The sequence below is a fragment of the Microchirus variegatus genome, assembly GCF_963457635.1.
Source record: "Microchirus variegatus genome assembly, chromosome: 4".
NCBI lineage: Eukaryota > Metazoa > Chordata > Actinopteri > Pleuronectiformes > Soleidae > Microchirus > Microchirus variegatus.
In genome coordinates, this window is record NC_139805.1 from 29,384,423 (window position 1) to 29,408,211 (window position 23,789).

Genomic DNA, 23,789 nt, shown 5'->3' on the forward strand with positions numbered 1-23,789 from the left:
GTGGACAACACTCTGGTGTCGCATTCAAGGAGGCCCCCCCGTCGACTTCCACAGCAAGTCTGAAGAGCGTTTGAGCTCTTGAACACAGCCCTGGCATTGACAGACGAGGAAATAACAGGTTTGAAATTATTGCTCAGTTGATTCAATGCAGTGAATTCAGTAGTAGATCATAATCATTTGTTTTTAACGGCTTTGAAGTTGCTGTTTTTTAAGTTTTTGGGACATTTTGGCTTAAACTTCAGCTTAAACTTGTGAATATACCGGTCACTGCGGTTTTCTACTAACTGTTATGATAATCGACTAATCCGTTTAAATGTTTTTTTTTTTTATATATATATAATTAAAACTTTAGTTTCTTTGCTCCATAAAACAAAGAAATCATTAAACCTGAATCAAATTTGGTTGGTGGACAAACCATTTGACAAAATATCGTTTCCATCTTTGAGAAACACTTCTCAACATTTTCTTTACTAGAATAATTGTTAGCTGCAGATCTAAAGGGAAGATTTCACTTTTTTTGGGGGGGGGTCGGCTCTCGTGGGTAATTTTTTTGAAGATAGAAAACACTTGCTTTTCAGAGGTTTTGCAAAGAAAAAATAATTCTTAATTTAAGTGTTTGTTTTTGTAATATTGATTTTGCCCATTAGGGGGTGCTGTACCACCAATTTCCCACTCTGGAGTGAACAAACGCAAATCTCTCTATGGAAACAGGAAACATTTTTGTCCTTTCTAAAAACCCCTGAAAGGCAAATTAATGTTTTTTCCCATCTTCATAAAATGAGCCCTGGCCCAATCATTGTTTCCCCCCAAAAAAGAAGATAAAACCTTTTTTTCTACCACTTAAGGGCCTCCATAAAAATGAGATAAATGTTGCGTGATAAATCCTCTGTGGAAAACCTAAGCGAGGGGAAAATGAAGTCCTTCTGAGAAAAAGAGACTAATAACATGGTGAAAAGTAAGAAGAAAATCTGTGTGTTTCCGTCCACCACGTTGGCACCGACTCTGACATCAAAATCAAAAGTGCTGCAAAGTAAACGCGTCTTCTTCTTCTTCTTAAAAGAAAAAAAAAAAGACAATGAAAAAGCTTTTAAAATTCCAAGAAGTCTGTAAAATCTCCACTGAAAGGAGACGCCAGCTGTGAATGTAATCCATCTGAAGTTTTTGTTTTGTTTTTCGTCTTTCTGCGATTGGCTCCAACTCATCATCGTGTGTTGCGTCGGCTTCAGTTTGTCACTTTGGAAGTTGACGCCGTAAATGGTAGCAGTGAGCGGAGCGAGGTCAGAGAGTAGCAGGACGATAGAAGAGAGAGATCGGACTTTGTTGTCCATTTTTACGGCCGATGAAACCTGCATAGAGAGAAAACGTGAGTTTTATTTAATCTGGTTTTTCCACCAGTGGGAATGTGTTTAATCTGCATTTACCCCCAAAGCCAAGTGTTGTTTGTGTTGTTTTTCTGATCGCATACAGACGTTTGATATCCCGATACAAGAGTTGTCGGTTGTGCTGATGTGTAATGTGCTCTACAGCCTGCTGGGGGAAGTAATGAGTCGTTCTCACCTGGTCAGATGACGGCTGGACTCGTGCACCTCCATCTCTGTGCTTTTGAACTCGTTTAACTCCTTCCTTATAGCAGCCTGGACGACAAACACTTCAACATGTCAACTTATTATCCAGAGTAAATCGAGTTGTAAAGGAGTAGTTTTTTGAAGTGTGGTTGTATGAGGCATTGCGAGGATAAAAATCACTTAAAAACGTCTAGGATATCTTGAGTATCTGCATTTTTTTTGTAGGTTGTGTTGTGTTGTGCTGTAATCAACTCATTCTCCCACACCAAAGCCCATAGAGAAAATCAGTGATTTTACATCATTGCACACAGGAGTTGTTTATGCACTGTTGCCTCTGTCAGTAAATCCATGTTATTTTGTTGACTTCAGTGTTTAAAAATCCAAAATAATCCAAAATAAGGAAGCAGGAGGGCACCAGCTCTTCATGAGCTAAAATGCTGCTTTTTCCCCATGGGGTTTGGTGCAAGAGATTGACATTTCAGTGTCCAGTCAGAAGTCTGAAGTGGCTAAAGGGTTACACATGCAGTTGTCAACCACACTACAAAAAGAAAACCTCCCTGAAGTATTACTGTGAGTTAGAAGTGAACCTTATCAGCAGCTGTTAGCCGGGTCCATGGCTTGTCTGCTCTCCTGTCGTAGTCCTGAGCCTCGGCCACCTCCACGTAGTCACTGAAGCGGATGAGGATCTTTGCTTCCCTCAGCTCCTCTACTGTCGGCCTCTGGCTGAGCTGCAGGGAGGAAGGCAGTTACGTCCAATCAGTATTCGTAAGATTGAATTAAATGTTATCAAATGTTTGTTTGCTCAAGGGAACTCTGATTCTGGATAACATCCAAAAAAGTAGAGAGGAAGTACTGTGTCCAGTAAAATGGAAATCATGAGCTACAAATAACACTTCCACCTTGTCCAGTTTTACTTCATGTAGTCATTTCTACCATAAAATCTATTGTATTTCTTATCCACACTAAGTCAGATTGTCCACTGGTGCCCTTCCCTTCATGAGTCACATAAAGCCTGTGTCATGCGACCGTTTGGACAGTTCTGCGAGGAACAGACAGGCGTTCTGTGAATTTATGGTTAATTACCATGCGTGCTGAGGACAGTCCATGCTTGAAGAATTCTATTTGTCGGGCCTGTGGAACGTGAATTTGAAAACAAAATAATTGAGTTTAAAAAGGTAATTTGGTTTGTCCTCCACTCAAGTCTCAAACTACACTCTTGTACCAGAACAAGATGAGAGCACTTTGGAAGCTTAGGCCTTGTTTAGACTGCAGACCAAATCCGATTTATAAGTATATCCAGATTTCTGGACTTGCAGCATGACTCGGAGAGACCGAAGTTAACTGGAGGAGCGTTAAACCCTCTTATGACCATCATGATATTCAGGCTTCTGTCCCTTTTTTCCCCCAAGATAACTTTCATTTTCCATATCTGGCAGTTATTCAACCGTTGAGGAATTTACGTGACTGAGAAGCTCAGCTAACATAAAGCGAAAGGCGGGAGTTAACACCCTGGACAGATCGCCTTCTAGATATCACAAACGGTCAAGGAGTTACGTCGGTAACGGAAGAGTTATGTGGAAGACGATATGTTTAAAAATCAGGGAAACCAACAACCATTTTGTTTATGCTACTTGTTTTTCCCCGGGACGTGACCTTTAACCTTAGAAATCCATGTGGAAAACTAGTACAGACTGCGTTATTGACCGTTTGTTGCGGGACGTTTACATCGAGGAGGGATGAGTGTGAAGGTCACGTGCAGGTCAAACCACAACATGTGGGTCAGAGAGGTTGTTTCTGCCCTAATTGTGTTACTTAAAGTAAAAACATACACGTTTGCACAGCTATTCTTGTCAGGACTCTGCATCGACTTCATCCTGAACAGAACCAGTTCCTCAGAAATGAGCTTCTGCCTCATTAGGGGGAGTAAGTTTTAGTCTCCATGAAGTCCACGTCTTGTCCGTCCATCTTACCTTTCTGGACAAGTGTCTCTTGATCTCCTGCTTTTCCTCCTGCTCCTCCTGATCGTTTCGAGCTGGAGGCGAATAGAAAAAGAGACGACGATCACACACGTCACAGTGATAATAATAATAAGAAGAATGAGTCTGGGCATGTGACACGACGTACGTTTGAGGATGTTCCTCTGCTCCAGCTCCTCTGCTGTCGGCCTTTGACTCAACCGTCTGACAAAAAACAGGGAAAATACACGTTATTTCAGAGACATTAATGTCAATTCTTCAGCATCTTTTGAATTTACAGTGTGTGTAAAGGCGGCGCAGTACGACTTACAGTATTTGACGTTCTACAGACACTGTCAATTAGCATAAAAAGATGTTTAGTTTGTCTGTCGTGGGCTCTTGTAAAAACTATATTTTACACCCTGGACTCAGGCTGCTGCGGTTAAATGCTAACTAAATTAGTCGCTAGGTATTTCGATGATCAGTCACTTGGTTTGAATTCAGTTTTCCTTTGCACATTTGAACAAAGAAGTCATGAAAACTGAATCAATGAGACGTTTGTTGTCTCAAGGTTTGGATTTTATTTTATTTGACCAAACAACTCATTGAATTAATCCAGACAGTTATTGACAGATTAATAGATGACCACACTGGACCTTGAATGTTAAATTTTCAGTCATTTTCAATGACTCAATTTGTGATAAAACTATATTTAAGATGTTTGGCAAAGATTTTCTGATACCAATTTCTTAAATATGAAACTTGAAGTATTTTTTCACTTTAACGATCCTCTGACTTCTGTGTGTTTGTCTGTGCTTTTATTTCGGAAATCTGGCAACAAAATTTACACTTTTTCCTCCACTTGTAACTGATTATCTAAGCTTTAATGTTTCATACTCTCAGGGTCAGTTAGCGGGTGACTGTGCCAACATGTGGTCATCTCGTTTTCCTCACATGACACCTTGGCGCGCGTGTATGTGTGTGTGGTTAATCCAGCAGCTTACCTGGTCAGTTTAGTGGCCGTTTGTTGTCTGAACTCAAGCCTCTCCTGGTCCGACTGCAGCGGCAGAATGTTTTTCTCCTCCAGTTCCCTCTTTGACGGACGGTTGCTCAGCTTGATGGCCAGCGAGTCCTTTCGTAGGACCTTCATGGCTAATGTGCCTGCAGCGGTCAGAGAAGGTGTAAACGGACGTTAAAAAAATATAACGTGTAAAGTTATTTGGGAAACTGGGCGAGAAGAGATTCCATTATAACTTCGGCCTTTGTTCAAAAGGAAACAGAAATGTGTAAAGTGGAGACAGTGGTTTTCATGTTTTGTGATTTCTTTATGAAATTAATGATAGAACCTTTGTTTTAGGTGTTTAATTGTATAATTCCCCCTGTTTATATTTAGTGTTGATCACTAGTACAAAAATAGAAGTGACATTCACTAAATGCATAATCGTCTCCACATAAATAATTCACATCTGATTACAGAGTGTGTGTGTGTGTGTGTGTGTGTGTGACCATATGGAGGCTCTTGCTCACACACATGCTCGTACCCACAAACTATGGAACACTCTCTTTGACTCCTGCCAGTCTTTTAGTAAACAAGGACTGTAGAAACAAGTGTTTGATCTGTTTTTATTTCACTATTTCCTTGTTTTATCTTTTCTTACAGTTCTGCTGACACCAGTGAACGACATGAGGTCAGGACAGGAAAGAGGACTCCGTCATCTTCAAGTCTCTGACCATAACAGCCTTCACTACAGGCAAACCCAGTGATCCAGATGGATCCTGGCATTTAAAGACTTTTTCACTTTTTATTCTTTGTCATTGTGTATTGTATGTCTTTGGGTAACATCTACTGCACGTCTGTCCGTCCAGGGAGTGGATCCCTCACCTGTGGTTCTCCCTAAGGTTTCTACCCTTTTCCCTTTTACAAGGGTTTTTTTCCCTGGTAGTTTTTCCTTACCCTGGTCGAAGGTCTAAGGACAGAGGATGTTACCAACCCTGTGAAGTCCCGTGAGACAAACTATGTTTTGTAAACTGTGGGCTATACAAATAAGGATTGATTGATTGATTGATTGATTATTTACCCACTTTTTTTTATTATTATTGGCAGTCACTCTAGTTCTGGGTTTTATGGAGTTTTTAACATTAATGAAAAGCACTTACAGCGATATTTCTATCTGAAAGGCACAGTTTACTATTGCGTCTGATTTTAATCCACACAGAATCAGCATTTAATGAGCCCTAAAGCGCAATTTATTTAAGCACGTGTCCCAGAGTGGAAAAAATCAATTTCATTAACATTTTTGAGTATAGAACGAATACGCCACTTTGTGAAGTCATAGCAACCACCTCTCTAACCTTAACCTAACCCTGAAACCCACACAGTTTATGCGTGTTCTCCACGTCGTCTTTTTAGAGTCGTTTGAGTGAAGATATTCCTTAGAACAATGACATGTTTATGGAAAGAAATGACAATACAGAAAAAGTATCTAGAACGGCAGCTAACGATTATTTTCATAATCACGATAAATCGTTTGGTCCATAAAAACGTTGATCAGTGTCAAACCTGGAAATGTCTTGTTTTGTCCACAAACCAAAATGATTCAGTTTTTTAATGATATCTTTGTGATGTGGAGCAAAGAAACCAGAAAATATTCACATTTGAGAAGCTGAAAGTCAGAAATCTTGTTTTAATCATGAAAAAACGCCTTTCAAACTGATTAATCGATTATCAAAATAGTTGCCTGTTAGTTTCTGTCTCCGTGTGGATACGACCTCATACAATGGTAAACAGTCTGTATTAATAGACTTCATAGAGTCACACAGTGCATGTGTGTGCAGAGCTGGGACATTTTGGCACCCGGGAATCAAACCCTTGACCTTCTGGTTTGAAGATGACTCACTCTATCAGCTGAGCCCCCACCATTACGTTCCCAGGACTACTAAACTACTAAAGTGGAGTTTCACTTCTCAAACGGCTCACTTAACACCACAGGAAAAGAAAAACCTACTTGAAAACAGAGCTTCATCCTCATCTTCGTCATCATCTTCGTCGTCTTCCTCATCCTCCTCATCGTCCTCGTCGTCTTCTTCCTCATCTTCCTCGTCATCCTCATCCTTGTACATGCCCGGCAGGTCCTCGTAGTCCGCCTCGTTGGGGAGGTTCTCTTTGTCGTCGTCGCACTCGATCATCACCGTGGGAACAGAGTGCATCATGGAACTGAAGGGGGGGAGGGGGGTCAAAGGTCAGACACTGTTTTTTGTTTTTTTTTAAGTGTTGTGTGAGCTTCTCTGTGGCACATGAATCCATCAATAACGGGCAGGAACAATCGCGCTGATGGATGTGGAGGTGGGAGCTGCTGGAGAGGACGGGATGGAAATGCTGTCATTAGTGGACCAGGAACCACAGGAACATGTGTTTTTCAAGATAGTTTCTAGAAAGCGAGACGTCTCACTCCGTATAAAACATGATGTAGGTGTTGTCAGGTCCACGGTGTGAAAAGGCAGCGATTTTCCTGCAATGAGGTATATGTTTTCGCCAGCGTTTGTTTGTCTGTCTGTTAGCATGATAACTCAAAAAGTCACTGATGGATTTTGCTGAAATTTTCAGGAAATGTCTGCAATGGGACCAGGAACAAGTGATTAAATTTTGGGGGCGTAATCTGTAGGCGCTATCACTGTTTACAACACTCGCTGTCTGACCATAATGTTATCTCTAGTTGCAACTCTCGCTGTCTGACCCAGGCAGGGTGTATTTTGTAGGCACTGAGCTGCCACTCTCCTTTCTAACAAAAATGTTTTTTATCTGATGAACATCGATATTCTCTTCTAGTGTTGGTAGATTTCAAGGTTATAATATCGATATGGGACGTGAAAATGTGGCATGGATCCATCCCTAAAATCATATTCCCTCTTAAATCCTTTGAGTTAACCTAAATTTTGTTATCCCGTCCACCCCTGCTTTAACAACCAATCCTCACCTCTCAAACCTCTGCATGGTGAGCGCCAGTGTCTTGTTGAGCTCCTCCATGATGCGACTGGACGGGTGGAGGGCAACCGGCAGCGTCCCGTACTGTAGCGAGTGCCCGCCCATCGCGGCATGGCCGGCCGGGCCGATGCACTTCTGGAAGGTGATGGAGGAGGGCTCCATGCTCCCCGCGGGCACGGAGATCATGAGCTTCTTTGGAGGTAGAGGAGGAGATAGCCTCACCGACATGCACGGAAGCCTTACTGGGGCACCGTCTGTGCGCCAAAAGAGACCAGATTAGACGTGTGTTTGCAAAAAAAAAAAATCACGAAGATCATGCGATCACGAAGCCTCACACACCTGTCATGTGATTGGGTAGCCTGTTGAAGGGTTTGGGCAGCAGCGCGGGAGGTTGTTTGTGTAGCGTCGGAGGTCTGGAGAGCGTCGACTCTGCGCCGTCGGACAGATACGCAGTGGGCTTTTTCGTGGGTGGAGCCTGGCTGGATTTCTGGGCGTGGTCCTGTTGACATGCTGCACTGTCGGTGACCATGTGAAACTCCAGGGAACCTGAAGAGGTAAAAACAAAACAAATGAAAGGAATGAAACTGAACTGTGTGAGAGGATGAGATAACAACGATTGTTGTTTTACCTGCTCCCTCCATCAGCTCTGTACCCTCAGACTCTGATTGGCCGGACTGTCCGTTCTCCGACTTCACTTCCTCCCGTAAGGCTGGGGATGAGCCATCTGCTCAGGGACACAGTCACAGTAATGATGGGAACAGTGTGGATCTGGCAACGCATCACTGAAAGACTAATAATAGGGACGTCCTGATCTGCTTTTTTGGCCCCCGATCCCTTTTTTTTTTACTACCGAGTATCCAGATAGAGTTCCCGATGCTTGTATGTCCCTGGATATCAGAACTGCACAGTTTTTATTCACGGTAAATATCAGTCAAATAAATAATATTCCTGACCGTAGTTCATTATAACTCGTTGTGTTTGTGTAGAACAAGTCGTTAAACTGCAACGAAATAGGCGGAAATATCACTTCTGTCCATGTTTGTTGAACAGTCACAGTGACAATACACTGTAAATACACTCTAAAATTTAAAAATCTACTGTTATCTGTATACCATGATCTTAAAATACACATATTATTTCCTTGAATTTCAGATAATACCTGCTTTGTTTCTTATAGCTTTTTAATGTTAAAGGATAGATTTACTGTACGTGCATTAGATGAAACGATGAAATTGCATATAAATGTGGTCAAATTCTGCTATGACATGCATAATTAGGCTTAATATTAAAAGAAGTGTTATTAATTAACATAATTTTGTCGATTCGATTTGGTGTATTTAACCGTCTTAGCCTTTAAAACCTGGGAAAGTAATTTAAGACGATATCTGTAGATAAAAAAATATTGATTTATTGAGATATATGAGATTGTATGAGATCTTGGCATTGTTTATGTCTGAAGTAACTGAAGCGTCATTATCGTACAAAGAATTCAAAGTGGCTCAAAAGACAACAGATCAACTGTGAATGTCATTTCGGTCACGTTAATGGAGTCTCACCTTTGTCGTACACCTCCTTCAGCACCCCTTTCTTGATGAGCTCCTCTCTGCTCTGACGAGTGGACATTTTCCTCTCCAGCACTGAGGGACGACAAAGAGAGACAGAGACAGAGAGGACAAGGTCACTGGGAGTGTGATCAGTGTGGAGGACTGAGTCTTTAATCTAAAACCCTTGAGTCACGCAAGGGTTTTAGATTACTTCACCACCAGGTGTTTCTCTGAGGGAGTTTATAGGAAGGAATATGAAAATACAAGAGCAGATACAGATTTTCTCTTTTATTTTCATATTTCTGCTATATTATAACAACAAATTCACCACCATATTTGAATTATTTGAACCGGGGGACCCAAAAAACAGATTTCTTGTGACCCATCTTGACGCTGTATTTCACCGTATCAGACCTTAAAGAACCGAGAAATTCACAAACAACATGCATGTACCTGTTGTAGCTGCTTATAAAACAAACTAAAAAGTACTATTATTATTGGATGCAGAGAAAAACGGGAGGCAAATAAATGAATGTTAAAATAAAATGACATTGCTGTGACAGCTGGGAGAACAGCTCGGCTGTAAGAAGCCTCCTGTCTCCACTACACTGTGTGTGTGTGCATGTGTGTGTGTGTCTGACAGAGAACAGGAAATGGGATGATTGTACCAGCTGAGAAACAACAACAACAGCAGCAGCAGCGGCGGCGGCGTTGGTTTGTGCGTCTCTGACAAAGACGACGATATGCTGACGATCCACCACTTACCGCTAATTTGTTCGCCGCGGTGAAATAAATAATTATCGACTCTGTGTTTGCGTAATTAACGGCTTTTAGCCACCGCGGCGCGATCTGTGAACAAAAACAAAAGGTTTTGGGGGAAACGCTGATCAATATTTCTCAAGATTCTCTGACATTTTATGAAAAATTAACACATTTTTGTGTGTTTTAGTGTGACTCCCTACTGGTTGCTGTTCCTGTGGCCTCTGCGTCACCTCCTGCTCATTCATCAGCAGCAGGAGGCGGGCGTTTATCTGCCTGTGAGAGATGGACGGCCGCAGGCTGATCAAAGTGTTTTTCCTCACCTGCAGACGTCTGCTTGAACTTCTCGCTCTTCTTCTTCCTCCACTTCCAGGGCTTGAACAGACGCCCCAGTGTGGCAAACTTGCTCCGGCGGCGGATGGGTGGCGTGTGAGTGCCGGGCACCAGCGAATCGGAGCGCATCGCTGCCAGCCTCCCCACCTCCTCAGCTGCAAACACAGCAGAACGAGACGACGTTAAGCAGCAGGTAAACACTTTACACAACTGTGTGTGTGTGTGTGTGTGTGTGTGTTCAGACAATTATGGCACGGAAAAAAACATCTGATTATCTGTGAGAAAAACAACCAGGATACGGAGTTAGCAGCAAATCAAGAGATAGTGTATTAATAATCTGAGGAAATATCTGGAATGAAGTGGACAATGAACGGGTGAATGACCTCAGACCCAATACTGATATCACATCCTCAATATCTACAGCTACAGATATCAGTCTGATGCAGTCATTTCACAGCTTTTTTTTAATGTTATATGGAGCAAAGAAACCAGAAAAATATGTGCATTTAACTGTAAAAGTCGTGGATGATTAACTTTAACTAACTATCTTTAATTAAATTAACGATTGTGAAGACAGCACAGCAGGAAGTGTGATTTGTTATTACTAGAGCTGACTATTTTGATAATCGGTTTGAAGTTTTTTCATGAATAAAACAAGATTTCTGATTATTTTAGCTTCTTAAATGTGAAGATTTTCTTTGTTTCTTTGCTCCATGTAACAAAGAGATCATTAAAACTGAATAATTTTGGTTTGTGGACATAAACAAGACATTCGAAAAAGATCATTATTTCCATGTTTGCCAAACACTGTTCAACATTTTTTAACGTTTTCTGACATTTTATGGACCAAACGATTAATCGATTACAAAAGTAATCATTAGTTGCAGCTCTAGTTCTTGCCGAATTGTTTATAAACATCTTAAAATCTGCTGAATTCCAGTAAATAAATTCAGTAAATGCCTCTTGTCTGTCGTCATGCAGTCACTGAGGGAAATACTTCTGTTGTGAAATCCTATTTTTGTTGGCCCAGAAGTGTTAAACGGTGTCTTTTCAGTGACGAAAAAGAGATTTAAAAAAACAGTCAGGGAAGAGGCTTCGTCTCTACCGTCTTCACTGTCCACAGAGGACACGTCACATCCCCACCCAGAAGAAAAAGTGAGATGAAAGTGCTCTGATCTGTGACTTAAATGTCAAAGAAGGAAGCTCCAACAGAGAGGGAGCACATCATCATCGTCAGCTGAAGCTCATTCAGACGACAGTAACAGCGTCAGGCGGAGCGACCAGCAGCAGAGAGCGACTGAAGTGAACACGTGTCTGACAGCGTGTCGAGAGTGGACGACAGCCCATTAAAGGGAAATTCTCATTTCCATTTCACAACAATATCACCTTCTTTCAAGTGGAACCTTTCCCTCCTCCTCCTCCTCCTCCTTCTCTGCCGCCTCCTCCCCCTTTTTCCATCCAGCGTCTTGTCTCTGAAGTGTAATTCCCTCTGGAGCTGTTTGGAAGCAATCTCGCTGAGGACTGCTCACATCCTTGCATTTGAAAATTACACCTTTTTTTTTTCTCATCATGCACAACACCCTCTTAAGCCAGCGACCATGGTTATAAAATCACGGAAATGATCTTCAGTTCAGCTTAAATGGTCAGAAAATGTCGATCGGTGTTTCCCAAACCTGGGAATAACGATGTTCTTGAATGTCTCTTGAAAACCAATTGTTTCTTTGTAATATGAAGCAAAGAAACCAGGAATATTTTTCACATTTAAGAAGCTGTAAAAATCACCCTATGACCCCATTTGGACCCCATCACTTTCCTGCACCAAAGTCCATTGAGAAAAATCTCCGTTTTAAGTTCGCAGAGACACGAGAGCTGCTGGTATGCTGCTGCTGCCTTATTTGTTAATATTAAAGTCACAAAATAACACGTTTGAACGCGCGGGGAGTAAACGGTTAACAAAGCAACACGTTAAATGTTGATTTCCAATTAGAAAAGGAGTCCAGAACATTTTAATAGAGTGACAAACGTATTCTTTAGATAGTATTTATTAGGAGGTACTTTAATGAAGTGGCTAAAAATCCCCTTTATTTCCATCGTTTCCGCACTGGAAATCTACTTTAAACCGTATTAAAAACAAAAGCTGTGCCTCATCATGTGTGCAGTCCATCTGTTTGACTTTATCTCCTCATGCAATACTAACTCAAGTGTTTCAAGAGAAAGAGAAAAGTTTATTTCTAACTCTTAATACAACACACACACACACACAGAGTGAGTCAGAGGTTCTCGGGCTCACACTGCAGGGCGACATTCTTCGACCCCAGGCTCTGTTCTCTGAACACTGACTCACTCCACTGCAGTGAAAGACACTGAAAACACTCCACTCCATTAGCTCTACTAATGTCGCTTCGACTCTTCGGTCGGTTCCTGTTTTCGATTTGTTGTTGTTTTTGCAGTTTTTGAGAGCGAGCTTTGACTAATCCATGCTGCATTGATCTGCTGAGGAATAAATACCAACCCTGGAGGAGAGGAGAAGAGAAGTATTTGACGACTGAGACGATCATAGCAGCGATGAGTCAATACTGTGATTAGTTAATTAACTGGTAAATGGGTTGATGTTTAGAGTTAACCATCTCGTGGTTTTGGGATGAGACAATATGAGATTTTATTGAGCATCATCACAATAAAAACCATATAATGGAGTATAGTTAGGTTCTGGTTGTACAGGTATTAAAGGTCCCATATGTAAGAATGTGGCCAAAAACTGTTACTACATTCAAATTCAAAATACTGAGGTATTTTAGGTTTCGTTTTCTGACGTAACTGGCAACCCGTGGTTGCTCGGCAGCTGAGACTCTACTGACTGCAATGATTGGTACACGGCGGTAGGTGGCGCCACATGCCAAAACATGATTTCAACACATAAACATTTGCAGTCTGCAAAATATTTATTTTAACGTGAATATTTTGTCTGTACTGTGGTTGTTGGTGAGTTCAGTTTGTTATATGAACATTATTCCTGAGTCTCTGTGACATATTAGGAGGTATTTATGGCCAGTTGCTTTAGATTTATTACATAATGCACCTTTAACTTTGCATTTGTATTAATCTGCAAATGTCCCAGATGTTAAGCAAATGACTTACAACTTCAATTTAACCATGTTATTTAAAAACGTAAACACATACATCTTCACTAAAAGGTTTGGGAAAATTGTACCATATTCGGAGGGACCCCCAAAAAAATCTTCTGCGACCCGTCTTAGGGTCTCGACCCAGTGTTTGGAAACGGCTGCTTTAAAGTTGTTATGATGACTCACAAACTACCTATCATGACCAAAATCACATTTGCAAGAGCAAATTTGTGCTTAATATTGTGACTAATTTAAAGCCGTATCAGTAACACCTGATTGGTAAATGGATTGTGACCTAATTTTAAGCATGTTATTTAAATTAATGCATATTCTATTTTAACTTTTTATAGTCAAATTCTTAATATCTTTTGATATTATACGTTCACACAATGTGGAAATGCATGTTTATTATTTATTATCTTATCTTAAAGCATACAAATAAATCTTGACTAAAAAATTGGGAAAAACATGGGACCCCAAAACTATGTCTTCTGGACCATGTGTGGGTCCCGCCCCAGTCTTTGAGAATCCCCACTGTACATACAGTAAATACAGTGAGTACAGTGTCAAAGACCTCCTCCTGGTTCTCTTAAAGACAGGGAGCGGTCACACCGGCAGATGACCATCAACATTTCGAACACCCATACATAACCTCCCCCCCCCGGTGCCCTCAGCCCCTCTCTCACCGTCCAGAGGCTCTGATCCCCGGCAGTTGCTGCAGATGTGTTTGATCTCTTTACTGATGTGGCAGTGGATCGTGAACGGCGTGTTGTTGTTGTTGTTGGCGGCGGGCGGACATCGCTGCTCCTCCCGCTGCTGCTGCTCCGGCTCAGCGGAGCTGTTGCGGGACTTAGTCCCGGTCAGGCAGAAGCCTCTCCTCCTCCTTCTCCTTCCCCTCCTCTCCGTCTTCGGCGTTCGCTCCTCGGAAGCGGGCACCGTTATTAAAGCCGGGCAGTCGCTGGTGGCGGCGGCGGCGGACCCGGAGTGCAACCAGGGCCGTGAACACATCACGTCGCCTCCAAAGCCCGCCATGTTGAGGCTGTTTCTGCGGGACTGAGCCTGGAACCTCTCACCCTCTGCCCTGGAGCAAGGAGGGGGTTTTCAAACGGTTCACTATGGTTCACAGCTTCTCCGTCAAGTACTGACAAAGTAGTCCTCACGAGAGGAGCGGCTTCCGGTCACACAGCTTACAAAATAAAAGCATGTTTGAAGGTTTGACAGTTTATATTGATTTGAACTGTTTTGGACTAATTTAGGGCAGATGTGGCATAAACCTTTTATTGGGTGGTGGTGTAATACATTTGCTAAACATTTTATTTTCATATATATTTCCCATATTTTTGTGGGGATTTGGTGAAAGTAAAACCTTCAGCGGCGCTTGGGGAGCAGTGAGGGGGTTAGGTGCCTTGCTCAAGGGCACTTCAGCCGCGGACTGGTTGGGGATCGAACTGGCTACCCTCTGGTTTCAAGCTTGAAGCCCTAACCACTAGGCCCTAACCTCTGTGTCCTATCAAGTTTGCTGTTCATTCATGATCCAGGACTGCAAGTATAAGTAATTGAGTATATTATGTACCAAATGCAACCAAAAATAATATTCTACAAAGGTTCCCTGAAGGTCGTGACAAAAGTTTACATTAGGAGAATGTTATTAAAACTGGGGCAAACCTTCAAGGAACGTTCGGAATAATGAAGGTTATTAATTGTATTAAATAACACATAATAACAATGATACAACATATTAATAGTAGTTAAAACTCCTATAAAATAAGTATATGCCTATAATTTGTCACTAAACACAGGCTAAACTGAAGTACAATTTACATATTTGTTCCTATTCAAAATCTGCTTTTGAAGTCTTTAAAGCATCAGTACACACAAACACAGCATGCCAACTAATTTACTAGCAACGAAAACCTATTTTAGAACCTTTAAAAATATATATATATATATATATATATTATTTTATTATTACTGCACTTATTTTGAAGGGAAATTCCAACATCCGGTCACACTCTTATTTTCTACTACAGTAACTTTATACTCCTCAGCTTCAGCCAATCGTGGCTCTCTGCTGCGTGTTGGACTCGTGCCGTGAGCCAATCAGAGCGAAGCACCGGGAGCTTCAGAATCTCAGGGTTTTATAAGACTGAGGTTCAGAAGATTTTATAACATTTATGGGGTTTATTATACGTCCATCTTTTATTTTAACATTAGCTTCTACTGGCTTAGAAAATTGTGTATATTAATAATTGTTATTATTTGTACTACTATTGTTGGGTAAAAAGTAATATAGTCGAAATCTTATAATCAATCCTGAACCCTTTGCAGTATGGGGTTTCAGTCCTGTGTGTTGTTCCTTCAAGACGCTCTTGAAGACCCAGCTCTTCCAAGAGCATCTTCTGTCCGAGCACTTATCTTACCCCCTCCCCTACACTTGGATCCACCTCAGAGTTCTTTCCAAGGCTTCTTCTATGCAGCTTATTCCCTTGCTAAAAGCGTCTGCTAAATGCTTAAATGTAAATGTACTCCACTCTCATGGAAGTTCTCTGCAAGCTGAGAGACATCTGATCGAGAAGCTGCGACGCAAACGGGGAAAAAGGAGCTCCAAGATTGAAAAGATTTAAAGAAAACAGACCAAGAAAAGGCAGCATCATCACCTCAGTTGTGTTCTGCTGAAGGTTCATAACCTGTAGTTACACGTCCCTGCCTGCAGGTGGGGCTCCCTTACAAGTGAGATGAACTCACCATCATCCTCCTCACACAGTGACAGACTGAAGCTGCAGGGTGCCGACTGGTGAGGAGGAGTCGTCTGTGATCACAACACAGATGAACTGGTGTTCACCGCTGTCGTCCGTGTCACTGATTCATTTCCCATTCTCCCCGTGTGTATAAAACATGCACTGATGTTTGGATCAAAAGCACAAGCTTCTGCGCACAATGACTCATGGAGGCTTTCATATTCAAAGTGAAAGGCAGAGCGTGACGAAGAGATGAAGAGTTTCAGCGGACAGTCTTTTGTCTGGACCCCGGCTCTCCGTCCTTGAATGCATGAGTCAGACCTTTGGTTTTCGACGAAGATGTCCTCTAAAAAACTGTGAGAGGATTTTTTCTGATCCACAACGGAGAGGAATGAACGCAGTTTAAGTGGAATAATGAGGATCTGAAGTGTCACACAACAAGTTAAATTCTGGGATATAAGAGCACCGGTGATGTTAAAACAGAACTACAAAGCTGCTTTCAGTCACGCTCTAAACTCTGCAGATTCTCTGGAGCATGTCAGTTGTGCGAAAACAAAAGGTACAAAACGCAGGGTTTCCATGGGTCCTTAAAAGGCCCCTGAAAGGTTTTAAAGCGGACCTAGACCGGAAGTTCCAATTAACGCTGTTTTATAGTGTGTATCTGCGTCCTTACCTTGTTTAAGAAGCCCTGAAGGTTCTAAACAAACAGTTCAGCCACTGCTGAGAACGCTGTGTTTTATTGTAAAAAACCCGGTCCGGTTACGTAAACACCAGTTCTCCTGAACAGCAGATCGTCCTGCTCCGGGCACTAGTCCGGGCAAATCCGGTTGCGTACATTGAACCGCAGAAGAAGAGGTTGTGGAGGTGTTTCACGAGCGACAGTGTCTTCTGACTCTGGGTCTGACTCCGGGTCAAAGTCATAAAAGGGACTGCGGTGGGAAGAAGCTATTTTTAAACACTGTTAAAACAATGTTTTGATAATGAGTAGCAGTGCATCAGTGCTGAATATGTCACTTCCGGGTACTGGCCAATCACAAGACTCTGTCTTCTGTAGACCTCCGTAACTAACATATATGTGCAACAGGACCACTCTATGTGAGCTTTAAAAATCACCCTGAATAGACACGGGTCATTGAAAGTGCTTGAACGTTGTGCAAGAAAGAAGTAAATAGTTGATTTTTTTGGTTAGCACACGCTATTCTTCAGTCATTTACCAGCTTTCACCACTGTATCGTCCAAATCTAATAATGTCTGCTTGCTTATTTTCATCCATAAATGCTGAAGTGCTTCTCTTTCTTTCGTATCGATCTGAATTTGATTGAGTTGTCGATGTAACGAGAAGGAAAACGGGAGCACAAGCTAACAGGGAGATGATATTTTCAGGTCTGACAGTAGAAGATAAAACATCTTTATATACACCGAAAAAAAAACAAAAAACAGCATCCATTCTGCAGGTGCACATCATGAGAAGGAAAGCGTTATTTTCAGTTCTCCACACAGTTAACGGTGTCACGACATGGAGTTTAAATCAGGCTTTCAGAGACGGGGGAAGACAGATGGAAGGATGCAGCCGTGATTTATTATTCAGTGCTGCACCTACAGCCGGTATTCACATATTTTATCCTCTTATATCTTGTTAAGGATTTGTTCCAGATGAAAAAGTCTTGGGAAGGAGACACAAGAATCTTAATTAGTTTCGGGTCAGACATCCTTGGCTTATTGAGGATGAATCCCAATAACTCTGGTGGACCTCAAACTTTTCTCGATTCAGCACAGGATAATACGGGTTTTGCCTTTTCTTAAACCGCCAAGGTACCTTACCGGCACCTGGAAGTTTTACATTTTAATCATCTGGATCCAGAAGACTTCCTGGATCTGGATAGAACTTTACTTTGTTTACAGTTTTTACCGTCTTCCATAGGCATAATAGGCCTCCCCTCGTGCTGCTACCTTGTCGTGGTGGGGAGGCTTGTGTACCTCAAGGATCCCGTAGGCTATACCGTCTGGGGCTTTTAAGCCCCTGGCAGGTCCAACCACGAGGGGCAGGTTACGGGTCAGGGGTCAGACAAAAGGCTGTACCTGGTCCTCCAGGTTGGGGGTTGGGCACAGGGTCAAAAACCCGGTCCTGTAAAAAACATCCTGTCACGGAAACAGCAGCAAAGGCATTTGCTGCCCTAGATCAGGGGTTCTCAAAGTTTTGATACCTGAGGGCCAATTTAGGAACCCAACATTGGACTGAGGGCCGCCAAAGGAAAAAAACAAACAAAAAAAACCCAGAAAGAAATCCCATTTGTAATAATTTTAATGACCAGATTGCAGTTCTACAGTTTAGCGTTAAGTAATATAAGCGTTAATATTATACTTATATATACACTTTATAATTTACTGGGTAATTACCCAGTATTTTGGCCATTGTTCTTAACTTCTAATTACAGGTAATACCAAGTAACACATTTCTGTTACCATATATTTACTAGGTAAATAGCTAGTAATTGGGGGCTGTAGCTACCTGCTTATAACCCAATAATACACTAAAATTCATCATATAGAAACCAGGTAATATGCAGTATTTTTGTTTACACTTATTGGTCTGTATCCAATAATGTCCAATAAACATTTAACAAGCTTAGTAGCTCCTGGATTAAAACTATCACTATCACGAGCCGCACTTTGAGAACCAATGGTTTAGATGTTGCTAAGATATCCACATCTGAACTTGATAAATTGGACTGAACCACGTTGAATTTACACTGCCATCAAATCTGTAATCTGGATCAGGTCCAAAACTTAAAGTCTTGCATTGGTTTATGTAATACTTCCTGTAGAGGGCAGTGGCGAGTACCAAGGTGCAGGCATCAACCAACCATTGAAGAGGTTACTTTATTACGCTTGATCTGAAAATAGTCCCAATCAGTCGTTGGTGTTGCCGATGAGAGAACGACGATGAAAAGCCTTGAATTTGATGTCAACCAAGATGTGGCAACCCCCCCCCCCCCCCAAACAACTTTATAATTTTTCATCAGTGGGTGGTTTCTTACCAAAGTTATCACCTACCCATCAGATTAATCTGTCAAAAAATGTAGACAGAAGATGGACAGACAAACTGACAGATAAACCCACACCACTGAAAAGGTAATAATGGGTGTATTGGGTTCAACATCTGCCGGATCCATCCAACCACCAGATCCACTCTCTATCTACCTCCGTGGTCCTAACCTCAGACAACACTGATGACAAGCTCAGTGGGGCACAAAGGCCGGGCAGGTCACAGCTCTATGTGCTGCTGATGGTCATTGACTTTGTGCCTCTGCGTGTCTGACTGAGCCGGAGCGCTCGCACTCTTGTGCACTCAAACATACGGACACGCACGGGTGAATGCACACACACATACACACACACACACACACACACACACACACACACACACACACACACACACACACACACACACACACACACACACACACACACACACACACACACACACACACACACACACACACACACACACACACACATCAGTAGCCACCCCACCGAGAGCACAGGTGTTCTCGTCACAGTAGGTTGTGGTGGCAGAGTATCATCAGTTGTCTTCTACAGCTGTCCGGTTATTTTGTCTTTGAGACACTGTGACGTCTTTACACCTCTCTCTACACCATACGCCCTGAAGCGGGGGTCTCAAAGTCAAACGACCTTGGTGGAGCTTCAACTTTGAGTCCAGTGGAGTGGGGAAAAAAAAGTTCCAAAGCATCTGTTCAGCAGGGATGGGCCGTATGAGATTAAAATTATATCATAATTTTTCAAGGAGTTAACATGTTTTCACCGTTTGTGCGTGGGTTTTCTCCAGGTTCTCCGGCTTCCTTCCATTGTCCAAAAACTGTAACCAATTCACCCAAGATTTGGGGCTTGTACCCCGCCTATTGCCCTATGTCAGCTGAGATAGGCACAGCGACCCTCCTGTGAAGGATAAAGCGCTAGATAATGGATGGCTGGATGGATATTCCATGAAATCAATCATCAATCGTCCTAGCATGTGCTGTGTGTTGCAAAATGTTGGGTTAGTGTGTTGGTGCGAGCCAAATCCCAAAATTTGAGGCTTCGAAATGTGAGCTCACATTTCTTTAGGGTGACACTGCAACCATTTTGCCACTGGAGAATGACTCTCAGTGGCACCTGACACCAGCTCTTCTCGGCTTTTACCTGCAACTCGTGAAACTGAATCTAAGCTGAGCGTGCAGTCGATAACACTCTCCAAACCCGTCTTGTGTACGAGTACGACCTCATTGTTGTTTGTTGTTATTGTCTCAGCTCCTCTTGTCTCTTTATCGCCGTCTTTCTCTTTCTTTTCTTCTTCTTCTTGTGAAAGCCTTTTGTCGCTCGTGGATTGAAAAGTGCCACAAAGTGCATATAATTAGGATAAATGAAACAGGTTATTGATCAGGGGTCATTCGGGTCAGGCTCTGCATTAACAGCTAAATGAACATACCATGATCAATATTAGCACTCTTGCTAACAGACGGACTCTGGCCCACAATTAACAGATCAAACTTTGATTTTAATCCATGCCTTTAAGCTAAATTCTGCTAACTTTAACTAAGAGACAGAGCCACTGTTGCTGGAAAAGTTTAGAGGTGGACAAAACATCTGTCAAAAACAAATCACTACGACTGATCACTCGGTTTACCATGGGTGCACCTACGGCTCAGATCTGTACCGCATGAACACCAAGGGTTAACTCCCTAGAATGAGCAGAAAAAGGATGCTAACTAGCTGCTAAAGAAAGAGAAATATTGCGCTCGAGTCACTGAAGTCTGGACACAAGTTTCCTCGAGGACCAGGATTGAGAAGCACTTCTGTAGAGGATAATTTCAAAAGATAATTCTGCGTTTGTAACCAACAAAAAGCAACAGTTTGCAAACATTTTATCATACTACATGAAGAGATGATGTGCCGATATTGTGTTTACAGATTGTCGCGCTGTGCCAGAATCATCTACTGTCTTCATGAAACCACATTTATGCTTGAATGCTGGAATAATAATAACACCGTACAAACAAAGCTCTCAGACATAGGCTGTGGTTTTCTTTTTGGTCAAAGCGTGGTATGTCCAACCCAACACTGGTGGACACGGCGCCATCGCTGCATAGACTCACTCTCATGTGTGTCCTCAGCAGAACACTGTAATTTAATGGTTGACATTTTAACGAGAGCTCTGCGGCACATGAACGTTTTCAGCTGCGTTGAAGTTGAGTAATGTCCATCTTTTTCATGCAGCAGCAGCACAAACACGTAGCTTCTAATCCAATCACGAATTAAGTAAATATTCCGGCAATTTGTTCTGAAGCTTTAACAGGAGTAGACCATCCAATGTCCTGCCTGTTGCAGACATTTTCTTGTTTTGTTTGGACAAAGTGCACCCCCAAAGTGTCCCCAAACCCTTTAGCAACAATATCGACTATTGCTATAACCGTAACTTGACTATAAAAAGGCTGGAAGGACCATGTTGTGGATGTGCTACTTTATCAGTTGGGTAATTGTTATTAATGAAACCAGTCTTGATCATTAGCGTCTTTATAATTTATCTCCTGTCTCCAAAAGCCAAAAAAACCCTCCCTTTCAATCCTTCTCCTCGACTATCCATTAACCCACAGATCATCGTCTTTCTTTCTTTCTTCTCATCTGACCGTCTGTCTCCATGAGGGAAGAAGAAGATGAATCATCCACGAGGCCTTTGATGCTGCCGCCCCTGCTAATTTGGTCCTTCAGCCGAGGCTGTCGCCCTGACAGAGACGTAACACGGAAAATGAATGTGTCAGTGAGTGGTGGACACCTGCTGTGCAGAGTTTATAACGTAATAACAGGACTCGTCTGCTTCCTTTAAACGTCCATGGTGCAACATCTGCATCACAAGATATCAGGACATATGTATATAAATGTATATACGCATTCAAACTCACTTCTGCTTATCAGGGTTTGGCAGGAGCTCAGGAGTTCAGGATGTTCTGGCTGTGAGTTTAAGCCATTTCAGTCATTTTTTAAAATATATAATTAAACCAAGCTCTCTGGATTTGTCAGCTTCTTAAATGTGAATATTGTCCTGTTTCTTTACTCCTTACATTGTCAATTTGGGTTGTGCACAAAGCAACTAATCAATTGAGAAAATAATTGACAGATTTATTGATATAAGCTTGTATTTAAGTACCTTAAAGGGATACTTGAGTAAAAGTACAAATATCTGACCAGAAAGTTACTTTAATAGTACTTTAGTAAAAGTCTTAAAGTCTATGACATTTACTGTAGATAAGTATCAAAAGTCATTTTCTTATATAATGTACTTGAGGAGTTAGGACTGAGCCACCATTGTCTTTTGCACCTATACGCTTTTGCCTATTTTAACCATAAAAGGGCCAGAAAATGCAATTTTTTCCACAATAACTATTAATATCTGTTATTTACATTTTACTACATGTAAAATAGTGTATTAGTGAAGAAATTGAAGAAAAACACCATAGTTGTACATGGACACCAGATTTTGCGTGTTCAATTTGAAATGTGAACAGTATAAAACATATTTAAAATGACATTTTTCTACCTCAAAGTCCAAAAACGGAAAGTGGAAACTATATGTACAGGTGTTTTTCCAACTCTCTTCTCTCTGATTCGCCGCCTCTCGCGACAGCACGAGTGAAATTACCGTAATAACCGCACGTTGGCTTTGACGTGCAACTTCTTTTCCAATAGCGCAAACCTTCACTTAACAACTACAGTGACGCAAAATGCTCTTGTGCAAACGTGATGTCTGCATTACGCTTTGGTGTTATAGTGTTAAATATACGGATATTTAATTAGACGAGTCAAACTTTGCTCTTTAACCGAACGTCAAATATTGCACTCTATCATTTTCCTATACACACATACTGCACTGACACACACACGCACATACAGCTCTGGGGTGAATCTCATTGTGTTTGTGATAAATGGAAGAGGCTGAACACACGCACACTAGCTTGAAGCTTGTTAGCTTCACAGTAGGAGCTTCCTGTTTCACTTCGCCGCTGCCGCCGCTCTCCCCTTCAGGAGACGCAGATGACACAGTGAGAACGTGGCAAAGAAGCGTCGCTCCCTCTGGTTTTCCTCCAGTGGATAAATCATGATAAAACGCTTGGCGACGATGATGACGCTTGGCGAGGATGATGATGAGGGTCTAAATCAAGGGGTCACCAACTATATTTGTCACTTTGGGGACCGGACATTTTGGCCTAATAATTTATTTTAGTTTTTTTTCATTCATTTTATTTTCCAAGACGTCATGAGCTGTCAGCATCAACACAACCTGTGAACAAACCGCGTTAAATCGTGTGTGTGTGTGTGTGTGTAGACGAGTGCAGAAGAGAGTGTGAGGTCAAAGGTCACACTGAGTTCAGTAACTTCCTGTCTCTCTCTGCACTCTCTTTCCTGGAGGCTCGGCGACAGCCTCACCACCGCACAACTGCAGCTCTGTCACTTTAAATTAACTGAACACACACAGTGTGTGTGCGTGCGTGTGTGTGTGTGTGAAGTAGGTTGTGAGGACACATTTTGATTCAAACATATCTTTGTGAGGACATTTTGGCTGGTTCTCACGACTTACAAGGAATTAAGCACTTAGAGTAAGGCAATGTATTGCGTCATTGTTATGTGATGTGGGTCCTCACTAAGGTATAAAAACACGTTTGTGTGTGTGTGTGTGTGTTCTCCAGTAAATGTGTGAGACTTGGCCAAGCTCAGGGTTATGACTCACTATCTCAC

At 42.0% G+C, this 23,789-nt stretch overlaps 1 protein-coding gene across 1 annotated transcript; it reads right to left on the minus strand.

Annotated features, from left to right (window-relative positions):
• Window positions 1–19: 19 nt before the first annotated feature.
• phactr1 (phosphatase and actin regulator 1) lies at window positions 20–14,283 on the minus strand. Its single transcript, XM_083888379.1, has 13 exons — window positions 13,950–14,283; window positions 10,129–10,293; window positions 9,059–9,139; window positions 8,131–8,226; window positions 7,842–8,048; window positions 7,495–7,756; window positions 6,526–6,734; window positions 4,525–4,681; window positions 3,690–3,745; window positions 3,536–3,597; window positions 2,153–2,293; window positions 1,558–1,634; window positions 20–1,346 (listed from the first exon to the last, which is right to left on the minus strand). The coding sequence occupies exons 1-13, from the start codon at window positions 14,269–14,271 to the stop codon at window positions 1,331–1,333; spliced, it is 1,851 nt and encodes a 616-aa protein (XP_083744505.1). The 5' UTR covers window positions 14,272–14,283; the 3' UTR covers window positions 20–1,330.
• Window positions 14,284–23,789: the final 9,506 nt, after the last annotated feature.

Excerpts from the sequence above, each read along its gene's own strand:
- phactr1 (XM_083888379.1), bottom strand. The coding sequence starts at position 14,271 with ATGTGTTCACGGCCCTGGTTGCACTCCGGGTCCGCCGCCGCCGCCACC. Across the intron at positions 4,682-6,525 it reads GGATGAAGCTCTGTTTTCAA|GCACATTAGCCATGAAGGTC; the intron begins GTAGGTTTTTCT and ends TGACCGCTGCAG. Across the intron at positions 3,746-4,524 it reads ACGGCCACTAAACTGACCAG|ACGGTTGAGTCAAAGGCCGA; the intron begins GTAAGCTGCTGG and ends GTTTTTTGTCAG.